Source organism: Indicator indicator, chromosome 1 (assembly GCF_027791375.1).
Source record: "Indicator indicator isolate 239-I01 chromosome 1, UM_Iind_1.1, whole genome shotgun sequence".
NCBI lineage: Eukaryota > Metazoa > Chordata > Aves > Piciformes > Indicatoridae > Indicator > Indicator indicator.
This window is the reverse complement of record NC_072010.1, coordinates 101,858,293-101,872,132: the sequence shown is the minus strand read 5'-3', so window position 1 is coordinate 101,872,132 and position 13,840 is coordinate 101,858,293. Positions and strand designations below refer to the sequence as shown.

General features: G+C 41.6%; 1 protein-coding gene across 1 annotated transcript in view; it reads right to left on the bottom strand.

Annotated features, from left to right (window-relative positions):
* The window catches only part of GBE1 (1,4-alpha-glucan branching enzyme 1), a 170,533-nt gene that overhangs the window by 57,345 nt on the left and 99,348 nt on the right, over positions 1 to 13,840 (bottom strand). Inside the window, exons 8-9 of the mRNA XM_054392238.1 lie at positions 2,610 to 2,725; positions 2,293 to 2,420 (exon numbers count right to left, since the gene is read on the bottom strand). Coding sequence (XP_054248213.1) covers positions 2,293 to 2,420; positions 2,610 to 2,725 — 244 coding nt within the window. The remainder of the gene's footprint in view (positions 1 to 2,292; positions 2,421 to 2,609; positions 2,726 to 13,840) is intronic.

Here is a 13,840-nt window from a genome sequence, read left to right as displayed (position 1 = left end):
CATAATGCACACCCTTCCCATACTGATGTAAAGTTACGACACCAACTACATCATCATGAAGCTTGTGGACAGCATCCTGGGGGATGGAAGGCACAGCTGCCATCCTGAGGGACCTCGACTGGCTGAGGAATCAATTAAGAGCAAGCACAGGCAGTTCAGGGAGAGCAATTGTCAAATCCTGCCTATAGGATGGACCAACCCCTGCAATGATACAGGCTGGGGACTGCAAGGCTGGGGAGCATCTCTGATGGGAAAGCCCTGGGGCTCTAGGTCAGCAGCCTGCCCTAGCAGCAGAGATAGCCAGAAGCATCCTGGGCTATATGAAAAATTAAGCCAAGAAGGGATTATACTGCTTTAATCAGCAGTCACAAGATCATACAGAAAACTGCATCCAAATTGAATATGCTGTAAATACCAAATAATGAAGCAAAAATTCTTTTCAAACTTTTGCATGTAAAGGAAAGTTTAACACCTCTTCTAAATCAGTCATGAAGGACTAAAAAATGTCTAATGTCTAAAGCCTCCTCTGTGATGCCTACCTGGACAAGGTCTGAGTCTGAGATTTAAGGAAGTGACATACTTTCTTCACCATTTTGAAAGCCAGATTTTTGGGAAGTAAAATTCCAAATGTAGTATTATTTATATCTATCTATATCTGAAATTTTTACCTGAATGCTAAAATAAATAAATGAACACATAAAAACAATTCAATGTTAGTTTGTTCAGTATATTTTCTACCAATTTTAAATAGACAAAGCCTAAACATTTGTTCAGACTTTTTTTTTTATATGCAGTTCATTTCAAACTAAAGAAATCATAGCCGTAGGTTTTTTATGCCTGTTTGTTTTTATAATGTCAGGTACGACATAATTTTACTTAGTTTTTTCTTTTCATTATACCAAATTTTAATCATTGCTTTCTTTAGAAGGCCCAAAAGAAAAATAAGCATAAAGCCAGTAATACTTAAAAGCTTAAGATATTATTGACAGTGAATATTCAGAATATTAAAAACAGATGTAGAAATTATCAGTTGATAATTAAATATTATAATTAGTTATGGCTAGATAAAAAAATATTTTCCTCAAGTGGCACTCATTCCATCATTATTACAGGCCAGCAGACATTCCTCACTGCCTTTAGGTTTCAGTTACGTCAACCATTTTTCCTGATGAAACTCTCCTTTAACCATGCAGCACACTGATAAATCCTAAATTTTGTGCAGCGACTCCCTCAGCCAGAAACATGGCGTATTGAGATGAAGTAGCTTTCAACCCAAGCAACAGAAACTGAAGACACATTTTATTAAAAAAAATAACTCTAAACCCAGGTAACACATGCAGACTGTACTCAGAATTTCATTGGTAGGAATAATTATAAACTAAAACTACCTGGACAATTAACAAAGTTCACTTCAAACAGGCCTACAGCTCTCAATGAAACCATCTCAGGTTTACCAGTTAATTGCTCACCAGATGTTAGCTTTGATTGTTTGTCATTAAGCTTTTACCAGTAGTTGTATATAATAGAAAACTTTACAATAAATAAGAAATGTAGTATTTTGTTTTCTGAAGATAGGAAACTATTAAGCAATACTAAAAAGTTTTATTAGAAATCTATATTGTCCCTCATGACATTAGATAGATGCAACTTTTTCTCTTAAATGACAAGAATAATATAAACATAGTAAGAGAAACATTCTCGAGATGAAAATGAACCTATTCACAGAAATGTAATGCTCTGGTTTTTTATAATATTAAAAATTCCATGTACCAACAATAATGCTTTTCAGTCAAAAAAGTTTAACTGATCTCAATCAACTCAAGTAACATGGTTCATTTACTCCCTCAGAAACATGGAGAAACCAAATACTAAAATTTAAATTAGCATACATAATCAAAAGTTGTAACTTTTACACATTTTGAAGTAGTATTGTTGATTATGCCAATATAGTGCAAAATACACAAAACTATACTATGGTTGTTAATCTTTAGTACCATAAATCACTAGTGATAAATAGCAATTATGCAGAATCAACAAAATAATAAAACCAAATTTCATTACAAGTTCAAGGTGGTGAAGGAAAAAAAAAAAACCCAAAAGAGAAATCCTCACATTAATGACCCATTAATACAAATTCCCAAAGTGCATATTCCATTTTTCTTCCCCACAAGGCAAACTCTGACCACTAAATAATATTTCCTATCTCCTGCTTTGGTAACTAAGAGGAAATTCACATTCCAAAGAAAACGAATCAATATTAATGTCATTGAGGATGCCAAGTTCTCTTCTTACCTCTGCTATTGTTATGCATTCTGGATGCAAAAAATTAATCATGTGGTTGGCCAGCATTAGATAACACAAAGCATCTTCATCCACATGTAGGCCAAAATATTCATTGTAATCTCCACTGAATCCTGTGCCTAGTAAGAAAGAGATTTTGCAAAACGCAGCAAATTTAGTCATAATTCCATATGTATCCATAGAGCAGCACAACTACATATTAGCAAATCTGTAATTTTTTGATCATTCAGTAAACTTTCACAACACTATTTCTACCGCAACAGAGCTTCAACAGGGCTGCACAGGCTAGAGCTGAATAAATTACTTACCAATTCCGTGATGGTGATACAACATAGATGTTACACCGTCAAATCGGAATCCATCAAAGCGATACTCTTGGATCCACATTCGCAAATTAGATAGAAGGAATCTCAAAACTTCCCAGCTGAAATGACATTAATATATTTTATAAGCTCTAGAAACCCTGAGATCAATTAGCCTTTCTTATACCATGTTTCCTATGTGCACATACAATACTTGTACTGGACATTTTACCATGTTAATGGCTGTGCCTCCATTTTTCATTAGTTTCTTCCTAAAAAGTTTGTCATCTTTAAATCTTTATCTTTTACTGCAGATAATTTTAAGATTGCAGGTAAGGGGTTAGGAAAATGGTTAACTATCTATACAAGCATCTAAATATGTTAATGTTTCTTTAAACACTATCTAACTATCTAGATATCTAGTGCTTTAATATATGTAGTGTTTTATATATATAGTGTTAAACATAGAGTTATAAATACACACATATAATACCAATAGCTGCCACTGTACTTTTCCTCTCTAAAGATGTTTATATTCTGTAAGAAAAGGTCTTACAGATTTGAAATCAAATTATAATAGGTATGATTTCATCCCCAAGATTTTATGCATTTATAGCAATGTCTAGGCAGAAGAGAACTTGAAAAACTCATTCTTTGCCCATCCCCTCCTCAGCAAATTTTACAAATCACACATCTCCAGTAGATTACCAAATTGCCTACTGTGTTGCAAATTTAAACAATAAAACAACACATGGAAGTTGAGGAAGTATTTATGGAAATTTAGAAGAGCAGGAATGGAGTCTAACAGACACACAAAGAAAACACAGACATGAAATAAATATGTAAGAGACTCCAAAGCAAATAAGCACATAGAGGCATTTGTGAACAAAATTAATATTGAAAAGCAAAATAGTTTCAGTAATAGTAATACTACTATGCATCACCTCCTCTCCCAGGACACTGGTCTCAATCACTTCCAAGACCCCCATTTCTTGTTTTCATTTCCATGCAACTACCCTCTCTGTCACTCTCAGCTCAGGCTGCCTCAGGTACATCTCTGGCAATCTATAGCTCCAAAGAGCTCACCCATTTCAATCAGCCAACCACATGAGGTAGTGAAACCTTTTTTTTTTGCTCACATCTTCAACACTTGTCAATGTAATGATTTTTCTCAAATTGGTTTCCCAAGACAGCCCAGCTAGGATTCCACTTACTATAAGGTATCTGTTGAGAGAAGAGTGTAAGCTACACAGCAGCATATACGGCTTCAACCACCACCTTCTGGTGGAGGGGACAGAAAGGATACACCTAGCACAAAGCACATCTGTCCACATCACCTATATAAGTAGTTAGCATAAGGCAGTGAAGATCTTTCTACATTTAACTTTATTTAATTGACGCCAGAGGCACTAGAGTTAACTGAAGGCAATTATGGCACAAGGAATTTTGACAAAATAGGTATCTCTGCATTCCTTCTTCCAAAGATCGAGTTAGAGCTCGAGTTAGAGTTACATGAAAACAGAGGGAGGCTGTGGACACACTATCAGGCTGGTAAAATCTTGACTTCATCAAATAGCCAATTTTTACTTACATAAATAGGACTAGAATTTCTTCTTTACTTTGCCTGTACTGCACACAGGTATATGCTTAATTCATAGAAAGACAAAAAAATATTACTAAAACTCTAAATTTAGGAAATGCAAATCAGTGTGTTGCCTCGGTTCAGTATCCTTTCTGGGCATGCATTGCATGACAAGATTTTTTGTTCCATCCTCATATTCCCCCACCTTGCCCAAACTCATCCAATTCACAACATAATACTACACCAGGAAGATCTCAGGAGCTTGTCTACAAATCCTTTTGTATATTTGTTATTTCTCCAATGAGATGACTTCCAATTAATGAACAATAGAGAGAGAATGCTCTGATATTGAAATGTATCAAAAGTCATGTAAATTGGCAAGCTGGTCACATAAAAATACAACTTTGTGAAAATAATGGCTGCACCTTTTTCTGACCCAGCGCTAAATTTGCAGAAAGCTATTTGCTGCAAGCTAACCACTGTAAAAAAAGTAGCAGTTGTATTGCAATGAAAATACTAGCTCACACAGATTTAAGGTCAGGCATATACAAAGAGCAGATTAATTGCTAAAAGCACCAACCAGACTTCAGAGTTGTTTCTCCTCGTTACAGACTTCTCGACTGTTTAACCTAATAGTTATTAAGATGAAGAGGATTTGTATGTTTGTAAAACATGCAAGTCTCAGAATGGATAACAAACGTATTTTTTCCCACCATTGTTGGCATTGAAGACTTATCTTTGGAAAAAGATGGAGAAACAGTAAGAAAATAAATTGCAAAGACTGTTACATGAAAAAAGAGACTACAGATGAGGACAAGATAAATTTGTTGAACCAAAAGATTAGTTAGCAAACTGATGAGATCAAAAACCTGAGTAGAAGCAGCAGATGTTTTCCAACCATCTGATTGCACACGGGAGAGAAGATTGTAAATAAATAAATAAGCATTAATTCTGATTCTAGTCTAAACTTGTAAAAAATCAGTTTTACAATAATTTCTAGAAAGGTTGTCCAATACTAGCAATCACACTGACTTTGAGAGAGATAACTACACAATCTCTAAAGCATGAGCCAGAACAATACGATTTTTGAAACATGCAAATCACACAAACAATACTGAGGTCCATGATTTCATCCAAGTCAATTTCTTTATGGGAGCTGCATCATTAGAAACAGAAGCTGACAGAAGTAACAAAACTTTTCAGAACATCAGTAGAGACTGTGAAATACAGTCACCAAAGAATAATTCAGGAACATTTCTAGAAGTACGTTCTCATAATTTTACAGGTAGTGAAACAGGATAGCGTTAATTAAGAACACAATTACTTTTGGGAGAGAACCATATCCTAAATTATACCCTAACACTCTCTCACATTTTGGCATACCATAAAACTGAGGAAGTTCTTTCACTGCATTCACGGCCTAAGAGAGAAAAATGAATGATGATGCATTATCATTAATGAACAGAATGGTTTACACTTAAAGAAATTTAAATAACTCAGTGTTCACTCAGACATCATCCAAAACAAAGATGGTCTTTGTAGAGAAGTCTTGCTGGTTCTTTTCTCCCTGGCGAGGCCAGTAGATCACACGTTAAAAACAGAATCCTTACTCAAAGCATTGAAATAAGCTGATCGGAAATTAACAACTTTCCCATACTAGGTCAGCAGAAAAGCTGAGTGTGACTTATAAGACATTTCACACTTAGCTTTTTTCCTACTGTACTAAAAAAAAAAACAAAACCAGAATCTGATTCACCATAACAATACTAAATTTGAATCCATGTTGAACATGAACTATTTAGATTCAAACTAGCAACACATTTAAACCACTTAATTTTGTCAATATGACAAAAGAAAGGCCATAAAAAAATAGGTTCTATCTAAACAAGTTTGAAGATGCAATTCTTGAACCATATTAATGCTGACATTCACAAATTGCATTTATTATTATGCATTATGGATTATGTCTAGAATCACTGACATGATAATCTAGGCTCTTATGGTGATTTATCTGCTTCAAATTCTTATTGCTGAATTACACGGAATCAACCACGCTGGAAAAGACCTCAGAGATCATCAAGTCCAACCTATGACCCAACATCCCCTGACTACTAAACCATGGCTCCAAGTGCCACACCCAATCATTTTTTGAACACCTCCAAGGATGGTGACTCTACCACCTCCCTGGGCAGCCCATTCCAATGGCCAATTACTCTTTCTGTGAAGAACTTTCTCCTCACCTCCAGCCTAAACTTCCCCTGGTGCAGCTTGAGACTGTGTCCTCTTGTTCTGCTGCTGGTTGTCTGGGAGAAGAGACCAACCCCCACCTGGCTACAACTTCCTTTCAGGTAGTTGTAGAGAGCAATAAGGTCTCCCCTGAGACTCCTCTTCTCCAGGCTAAACAAGGGCTTGTGCTTGAGACTTCTCACCAGCTTTGTTGTCCTTCTCTGGACATGTTCAAGTATCTCAATTTCCTTCTTAAAACGAGAAGCCCAGAACTGAACACAGTACTCAAGGCGTGCTCTAACCAGTGTTGAGTATAGTGGAAGGATGACTTCCCTGCTCCTGCTGGCCCACACTATTTCTGATGCAGGCCAGGATGCCATTGGCCCTCTTGGCCACCTGGGCACACTGCTGGCTCATGTTCAGCTGGCTGTCAAGCAGTACCCCCACGTCCCTTTCTGCCTGGCTGCTCTCCAGCCACTCTGACCCCAGCCTGTAGCTCTGCATGGGGTTGTTGTAGCCAAAGTGCAGCACCCGGCACTTGGACTTGTTAAATGCCATCATGTTGGACTCCGCCCATCTGTCCAGCCGGTCAAGGTCCCTCTGCAGAGCCCTTCTACCCTCCAACAGATCAACAGCCACCCCAAACTTGGTGTCATCTGCAAACTTACTAATGGTGGACTGTATCTCCTCATCCAGATCATTAATAAAGATATTGAAAGGGATTGGGCCCAACACTGATCCCTGGGGGACACCACTAGTGACTGACCTCCAAGTGGAAATGGCAGCATTCACCACCACTCTCTGGGCTCAGCCCTCCAGCCAGTTCCTAACCCAGTGCGGAGTGGTCCTGTCCAAGCCGTGGGCTGACAGCTTGGCCAAGAGTTTGCTATGGGGGACGGGGGTAAGTCCGGGGAAGACGGGGGACTTGCCGAAGTCCAGGTAGACTACATCTGCAGCCTTTCCCACATCCACCAGGTGGGTAACCTGGTCATAAAAGGAGATCAGGTTGGCCAAGCAGGACCTGCCCCTCCTAAATTCCTGTTGGCTAGGTCTGATCCCTTGGCTGTCCTGCAGGTACGCTGTGATTGCCCTCAAGGTGATCTGCTCCATAATCTTGCCTGGCACTGAGGTCAGGCTGACAGGCCTGTAGTTTCCAGGTTCCTCCTTCCAGCCCTTCTTGTGGATGCGCATCACATTGGCCATCTTCCAGTCATCTGGGACCTCTCCAGTGAGCCAGGACTGGTGGTAAATGATGGACAGTGGCTTGGTGAGCTCATCTGCCAGGTCTTCAAGAGTTCCTGTTTGAAATAGGTCCAACTATCCTGGACCCCTTTGTTCTTAAGGGCTGCTTCCCAAGGTGATCTCCGGGTTAGTTGCTTAAATAAGCTGAAGTCTGCTCTCCGGAAGTCCAAAGTAAGGGTTTTGTTGTTGCTCCTCCTTGTTTCCCTGCATATTGAAAACTCCGCTATTTCATGATTGCTGTACCCTAAACAGTCTCCTGCCATCACATCCCCCACCAGCCCTTCTCTATTTGAGAACAGCAGGTCAAGCAGGGCCTCAACCCTGGTAGGCTCAATAACAGCAATGTCAAGAAGCTGTCCTCCATACACTCTAGGAACCTTCTGGACTGCCTCCTCTCTGCTGTGTTAAATTCCCAGCAGATATCTGCCAGGGAGTGTGAGAGGGAGATAAATTGTTGGAGCCAAACTGTACCTTCCTTGAAACAGTCCCAACTGGCACAGAGAGATAAGCACGAAGAGGGCTCCACATCCTCTCTCCAGCTCACTGTACAGGCTGACTTACAGGATAGGGAACAGTGGCAACAAGTGTGGCAGGCCAGGTGTGATAGGCATGTCACTTCAGTACCTACCCCCTTCCACAAGTGCCCTGTCAAAATGAATTGTGATGAAGAGGTTATTAAATTACGAAATATAAATTATGAAAAATATTTGATTATTAAAATTAATAACTGATTAATCACTATTTGATATATAGATTCTTGTGCACGGCCGTGAAAACATATCCCATAACTGGTTTAGTATGTACAATTTGACCCATTTAGAATATTCACAGAATTAATTTCTAATTAAGGGAACAAAGGGTGCAGTTCTGTTGCTCGCCCACCAGATGGCGACTTGACAAGATGCTTGGCAGCTGTAACGACATACACAGAAAGATCTACAATGCTATCAAGAGGCCATTCAAGCTAGAATATCATGCGGCTAGGCGTGGGTGCTTTGAACTGAAAGTTAGTGAGTGTTGTACATGTGAAAAGATACACTGTGTCTTGTTTGTAGTGCGAGGCGGGGCCGGGTCCTTCGGGGTCAGCCCTCGCAGGGGTCAGCCCGCAGGGTGGGGTGGGGCAACAGTCCCTGGTAGGTGGGGTCGGGCATCTCTGATCCCAACGGTGACGGGCTTCAGGGAAGGGGTGTGGCTACACAGAGTGGTGGTTCCACTTGGCTCAAAGTGGAGCGGGCAATGCCGATTCTTCTCAGTGACTGCTTCCCGTTTAAGGTTACAAGGCAGTCCTTGGCTTGAACTCAAAAGAGAGGGTGGAACTCTGTCTCAGGAAGTCCAGGTTTATATTACCCTGACAGCACAGGGCTCAGAGCGGTGAAGCGGGCGGCTCCTCTGGTCTCCCATGAACAGCAGGGTCACGCAGGGCGGCTATGCACTGTTCCTGCTTGTACAAGCCAGTACGCACGAAGTCGTGGCTGCTCAGTCTGCTGCTTATAGCTGCAGCAGATGTTGGACTGCCGGGCTTGGGTTAATCCCTCCCCCTCTGGGTTAAAGCTTACCCTGGGGAGTCCAGTCATCCTTAAGACACAGCAGAGTCTCCTTCCGATCCACTAGGACTGGGCTTTTGACGCCGGCTTTCATAACTTCCAGTGAAAGGATCTCCTTTGCAGATTCCTCGGGCAAACTGAGGCACGGTGGCGTCCCCGGGGTGCTAGCTTCTTCTCTGTGTTGCAGAGGCCGCTAGTATGCTTGTATGTGGAAGTGAGAAGACTTCGAGGCAATGGCTTAAGCACAGAGAGTTTACAAGCTCGGCAAAGTGAGAGACCAAAAGAAGAGAGGACAAAAAGATAGAGAGCAAAAGGAGAGACTAACTTGTAAACAAGTGGGGTAATACTTTTAAGTTTCTTGAGGCTGGATCTGGCCAATGGGCACACTTATCAACAACCTGCTTTACCCTATAGAAAGCATGAATCTAGAATTATGCCCTTAAATGGAAGAAGCATGAGCATGCCATGCGATGGGTGCATGTAGTTGTTTACCCCTTAGAAGACAGGTTGGTGCCTGGGCCTTTGGTTCACCACACCGGAAAGGAGGGTGGAAGTGGGGAACTTGCCCATACATGTTGGGACAAGTTTTCTGGTATTTGGGGATGTAATTCTGGGCATATGGTGCCTTTATCACATGGATACAGAGCTCTGCATCCGATACCAATGAAGATGAAGATTCGCCTAACTCAATGCAGTGACCAGTGAGCGTGATTCGTAAGACTGAAGGATGGGATGCCAATCCAGGAAGGAGCTAGATAGGCTGAAGAAGTGGTCTGAGAAAAATCTCATGAGGTTCAATCATAGAATCATAGAACTGTTAGGGTTGGAAGGGACCTCAAGGATCATCCAGTTCCAACCCCCTGCCATAGGCAGGGACACCTCACACTAGATCAGGTTGCTCAGAGCCACATCCAGCCTGACCTTAAAAACCTCCAGGGATGGGGCTTCTACCACCTCCCTGGGCAACCTGTTCCAGTGACTTACCACTCTCACGGTGAAGAACTTCTTCCTAACATCCAGTATAAATCTACCCATTTCTATTTTTGCTCCATTCCCCCTAGTCCTATCATTTCCTGACACCCTAAAAACTCCCTCACCAGCTTTCTTGTAGGCCCCCTTCAGATACTGGAAGGCCACAATAAGGTCTCCTCAGAGCCTTCTCTTCTCCAGACTGAATAGTCCCAACGCTCTCAGTATGTCCTCATAGGAGAGGTGCTCCAGCTCTCTAATCATTCTTGTGGCCCTTCTCTGGACATGCTCCAACACATCCAGATCCTTCCTGTAATAGGGACTCCAGAACTGGACGCAGTACTTCAGGTGGGGTCTCACCAGGGCAGAGCAGAGGGGGAGAAGCACCTTCCTCGACCTGCTGGCCATGCTTCTTTTGATGCAGCCCAGGATGTGATCGGCTTTCTGGGCTGCAAATGCACACTGGTGGCTCATGTTGAGCTTCTCATCCACCAGCACCCCTGTGATGGTTTTAAAGACTGTCTTTTTAGTTTTTCTTCACAGAGTTCAAGTGGAGAAGGTTAGAGAATGTAAATAAATCACTATTGGATGTGAGAAAGTAAAATTAGGATTATTCTAAACACTTCCATTGGAGAGAGAGAAATGTTTAAGAACCACTACCCAAAACAAAGTTGGGGCAGTCGGAGTCTGGGTTCTCAGCTTCCTGGGCTGTCTGGCTGCTGCTGCTTCTTTTCTGGCTGAAGATAACAACTGACCTTGACGAGCTAAGTCTAACAGCCTCTCTGCTTCTTGACTCTCTGCCTTCTGCAAGGGGTCTGGCGGGGCGGAAGAGGCCCCTTGTGAAAGGCCCCTTTGGGGGAATCAAAGGGAGCTTGGTTGTGCTTTTTCTGTTGATATATATCTGTAAATGTTGTGAATAGTGTGTATTTGTACATATTCATTGCATTTCATCATAGATTGTAGATTTGCTTGTAAATACAGCTTTCATTTGCTTCCAGACTTATCTGGCCTGGTTATTGTCGGTGTGGGGGAATTTCATCTCTCACACTGTTACAACCCCCATATCCTTTTCTTCAGGGCTGCTCTCAAGCCAGTCACTCCCTAACCTATATCAATGCTTGGGATTGCCCCGACTCAGACACAGACCTTGCACTTAGTCTTGTTGAACCTCATGTGGTTGGCTTGGGCCCACTTCTCCAGTCTGTCAAGGTCCCTCTGGATGGCATCCCTTCCCTCCAGCGTGTCTGCTGCACCACACAGCTTGGTGTCATCAGCAAACTTGCTGAGGGTGCACTCAATGCCACTGTCCATGTCACCAACAAAGATGTTGAACAAGACTGGTCCCAGTACAGATCCCTCAGGGACTCCACTTCTCACTGGCCTCCACTTGGACATGGACCCATTGACAGCCACCTTTTGGGTTTGGCCATCAAGCCAGTTCTTTATCCACTGAATGGTCCATCCATCAAACCCAAACTTTACCAGCTTGGAGACCAGGATGTTATGTGGGACAGTGTCAAAGGCTTTGCTCAGGTCCAGGTAAATGACATCAGTTGCTCAGCCTTCATCTATTAATGTTGCGACATTGTCATAGAAGGCCACCAGGTTTGCCAGGAAGCATTTGCCCTTGGTAAAGCCGTGCTGACTGTACCCAGTCACCTCTTTGCTGTTATTCTGCCTCAGCAGTGCCTTCAGGAGGAACTGCTCCATGGTGTTACCAGGCAGAGGTGAGACTGAGTGGTCTATAGTTCCCTGGGTCATCCTTCCTTCCCTTTTTGAAAATAAGGCAAAGTGGAAGGTCCTGCAACTAGGTCAGGGCAACCCTCGATATCAATACATGCTGGGGGATGACAAAATTGAGATCAGCCCTGAAGAAAAGGACTGCAGAGTACTGGTCGATGAGAAGCTGGACATTAGCCAAAAATGTGCACTTGAAGCCCAGAAGGCAAATTGCATCCTGGGATGCAGCAAAAGAAGTGTGGCCAGCAGGTCAAGAGAGGTGATTCTGCCACTCTGCTGTGGTGAGACCCCACCTGGAGTACTGTGTTCACAGTCCGAAACTAACCACAAGCCCCCAACACAACAGAGAAATGAATAGGCTGGAGCAGGTCCAGAGGAGGGCCACAAAGATGACCAGAGGGTGAAGCACCTCTCCTATGAAGACAGGCTGAAAGAATTGGGGCTGTGCAGCCTGGAGAAGAGAAGTATCCGGCGAGACCTTAGAGCTGCATTTCAATATCTGGAGGGGACCTACAGGAAGGCTGGGAAAATATTTTAGAAGGGCTTGTAGCAATGAGTTGCAATGGCTTTAAACAGGAGCAGGGTAGGTTTAGGTTGGACATAAGGAAGAAGTTCCTTACAATGAGAGTGGTAAAATATTTGAGCAGGTTGCCCAGGAATGTGTCGAGGCCCTGACCCTGAAGACATTCACGATCAAATTTGATGTGTCCCTGGGCAGGCTGATCTAGTTGGAGGTGTTCATTCTCACTGGAGGGGGGTTGAATAAGATGACCTTTGAGGGTGCCTTTCAACTGTGAATCTGTTTTAAGGTCTTTACTTCTTGTCCCTTACAATCTTGTAAATGGATGAGGTTTGAAATGAACATTGTCAACAGCAGTATATCTTTACTCAGATAAAAGTTTAGAAAGATGTTACCTGTACTGTGTGAATTATAACTGCACTTTCCTGGGCAAGTTCCCAATTCTTTAAGTCTTCCTGTGCTACTGTCTCAAGACATCCTTAACAAGAAGCTTTGATCATTAAAAAAGATGAATCTGTATCTCTTTCAGCCATAACAATGATAAAGAGAACCACTCTTTTCCCCCTAAAGCCTCTGAATTTAAAATAAATATTAACCTTTTATCTACATCCCTGAGCTTTTTTCTCAGATTTATCAAATATCTTAATTACTACCCCACTGTCTTCTCCTTCCCTATTTACTGCTTATAATCAATTTATCACTTTACCTCTGTTCTCTGCATTGTAAGCTTTTGTTTGTTTTAAAGATAAATTGATCCATACCATGACTTTTCTGTTCCATTTGATTAGATTATGCTTGCTTTGCTACCTTATAACACCGAAAGTACACAATTTATATACTAAGATACAGCAAAGATGTTGACAGAGCTCCCCCAAAACAGACTTGCAATCTTTGATCTTTGGTCTGCAAAGCAGCTTTATCTGTAAAGGCATTAAATAAAACAAGTAACAGTGCATTACACATTTGAATTTCATCTTTCCTTAAGATCCATTACGACACTAAAAACATTTAAAAACTGTCAAATCCCAATTAGGTAGCTTTAATCATAGCTTAATCTAAAAGTTTCATGGCCAACTCTCTCTACAGCTAAAGAGAAGTCCTCACTTAGGAAAATTTGATTAACATTGCCAGTCCTCAGGACTCAACCAGGGAACAAAGAGGATCTACTATGAAAAAAAAGGAATGCACATAGGTCACTACAAGCAGATTAAAGGTTTTAACAAATCAAAATTGCTATGGAATACAAATTGAATTATTTGCCTGCTCAGATTCATGCATGAGTAAATAGTATTCTGACATCAGTAAGGGAAGAAAGACCTACATTAAGGACACATGAAAGATTCTGAACTAGAGGAGATAAATTAATAAAGAAGAACACTACATGCCTGAAATAAAAAGACAGGAAAGATGAGTA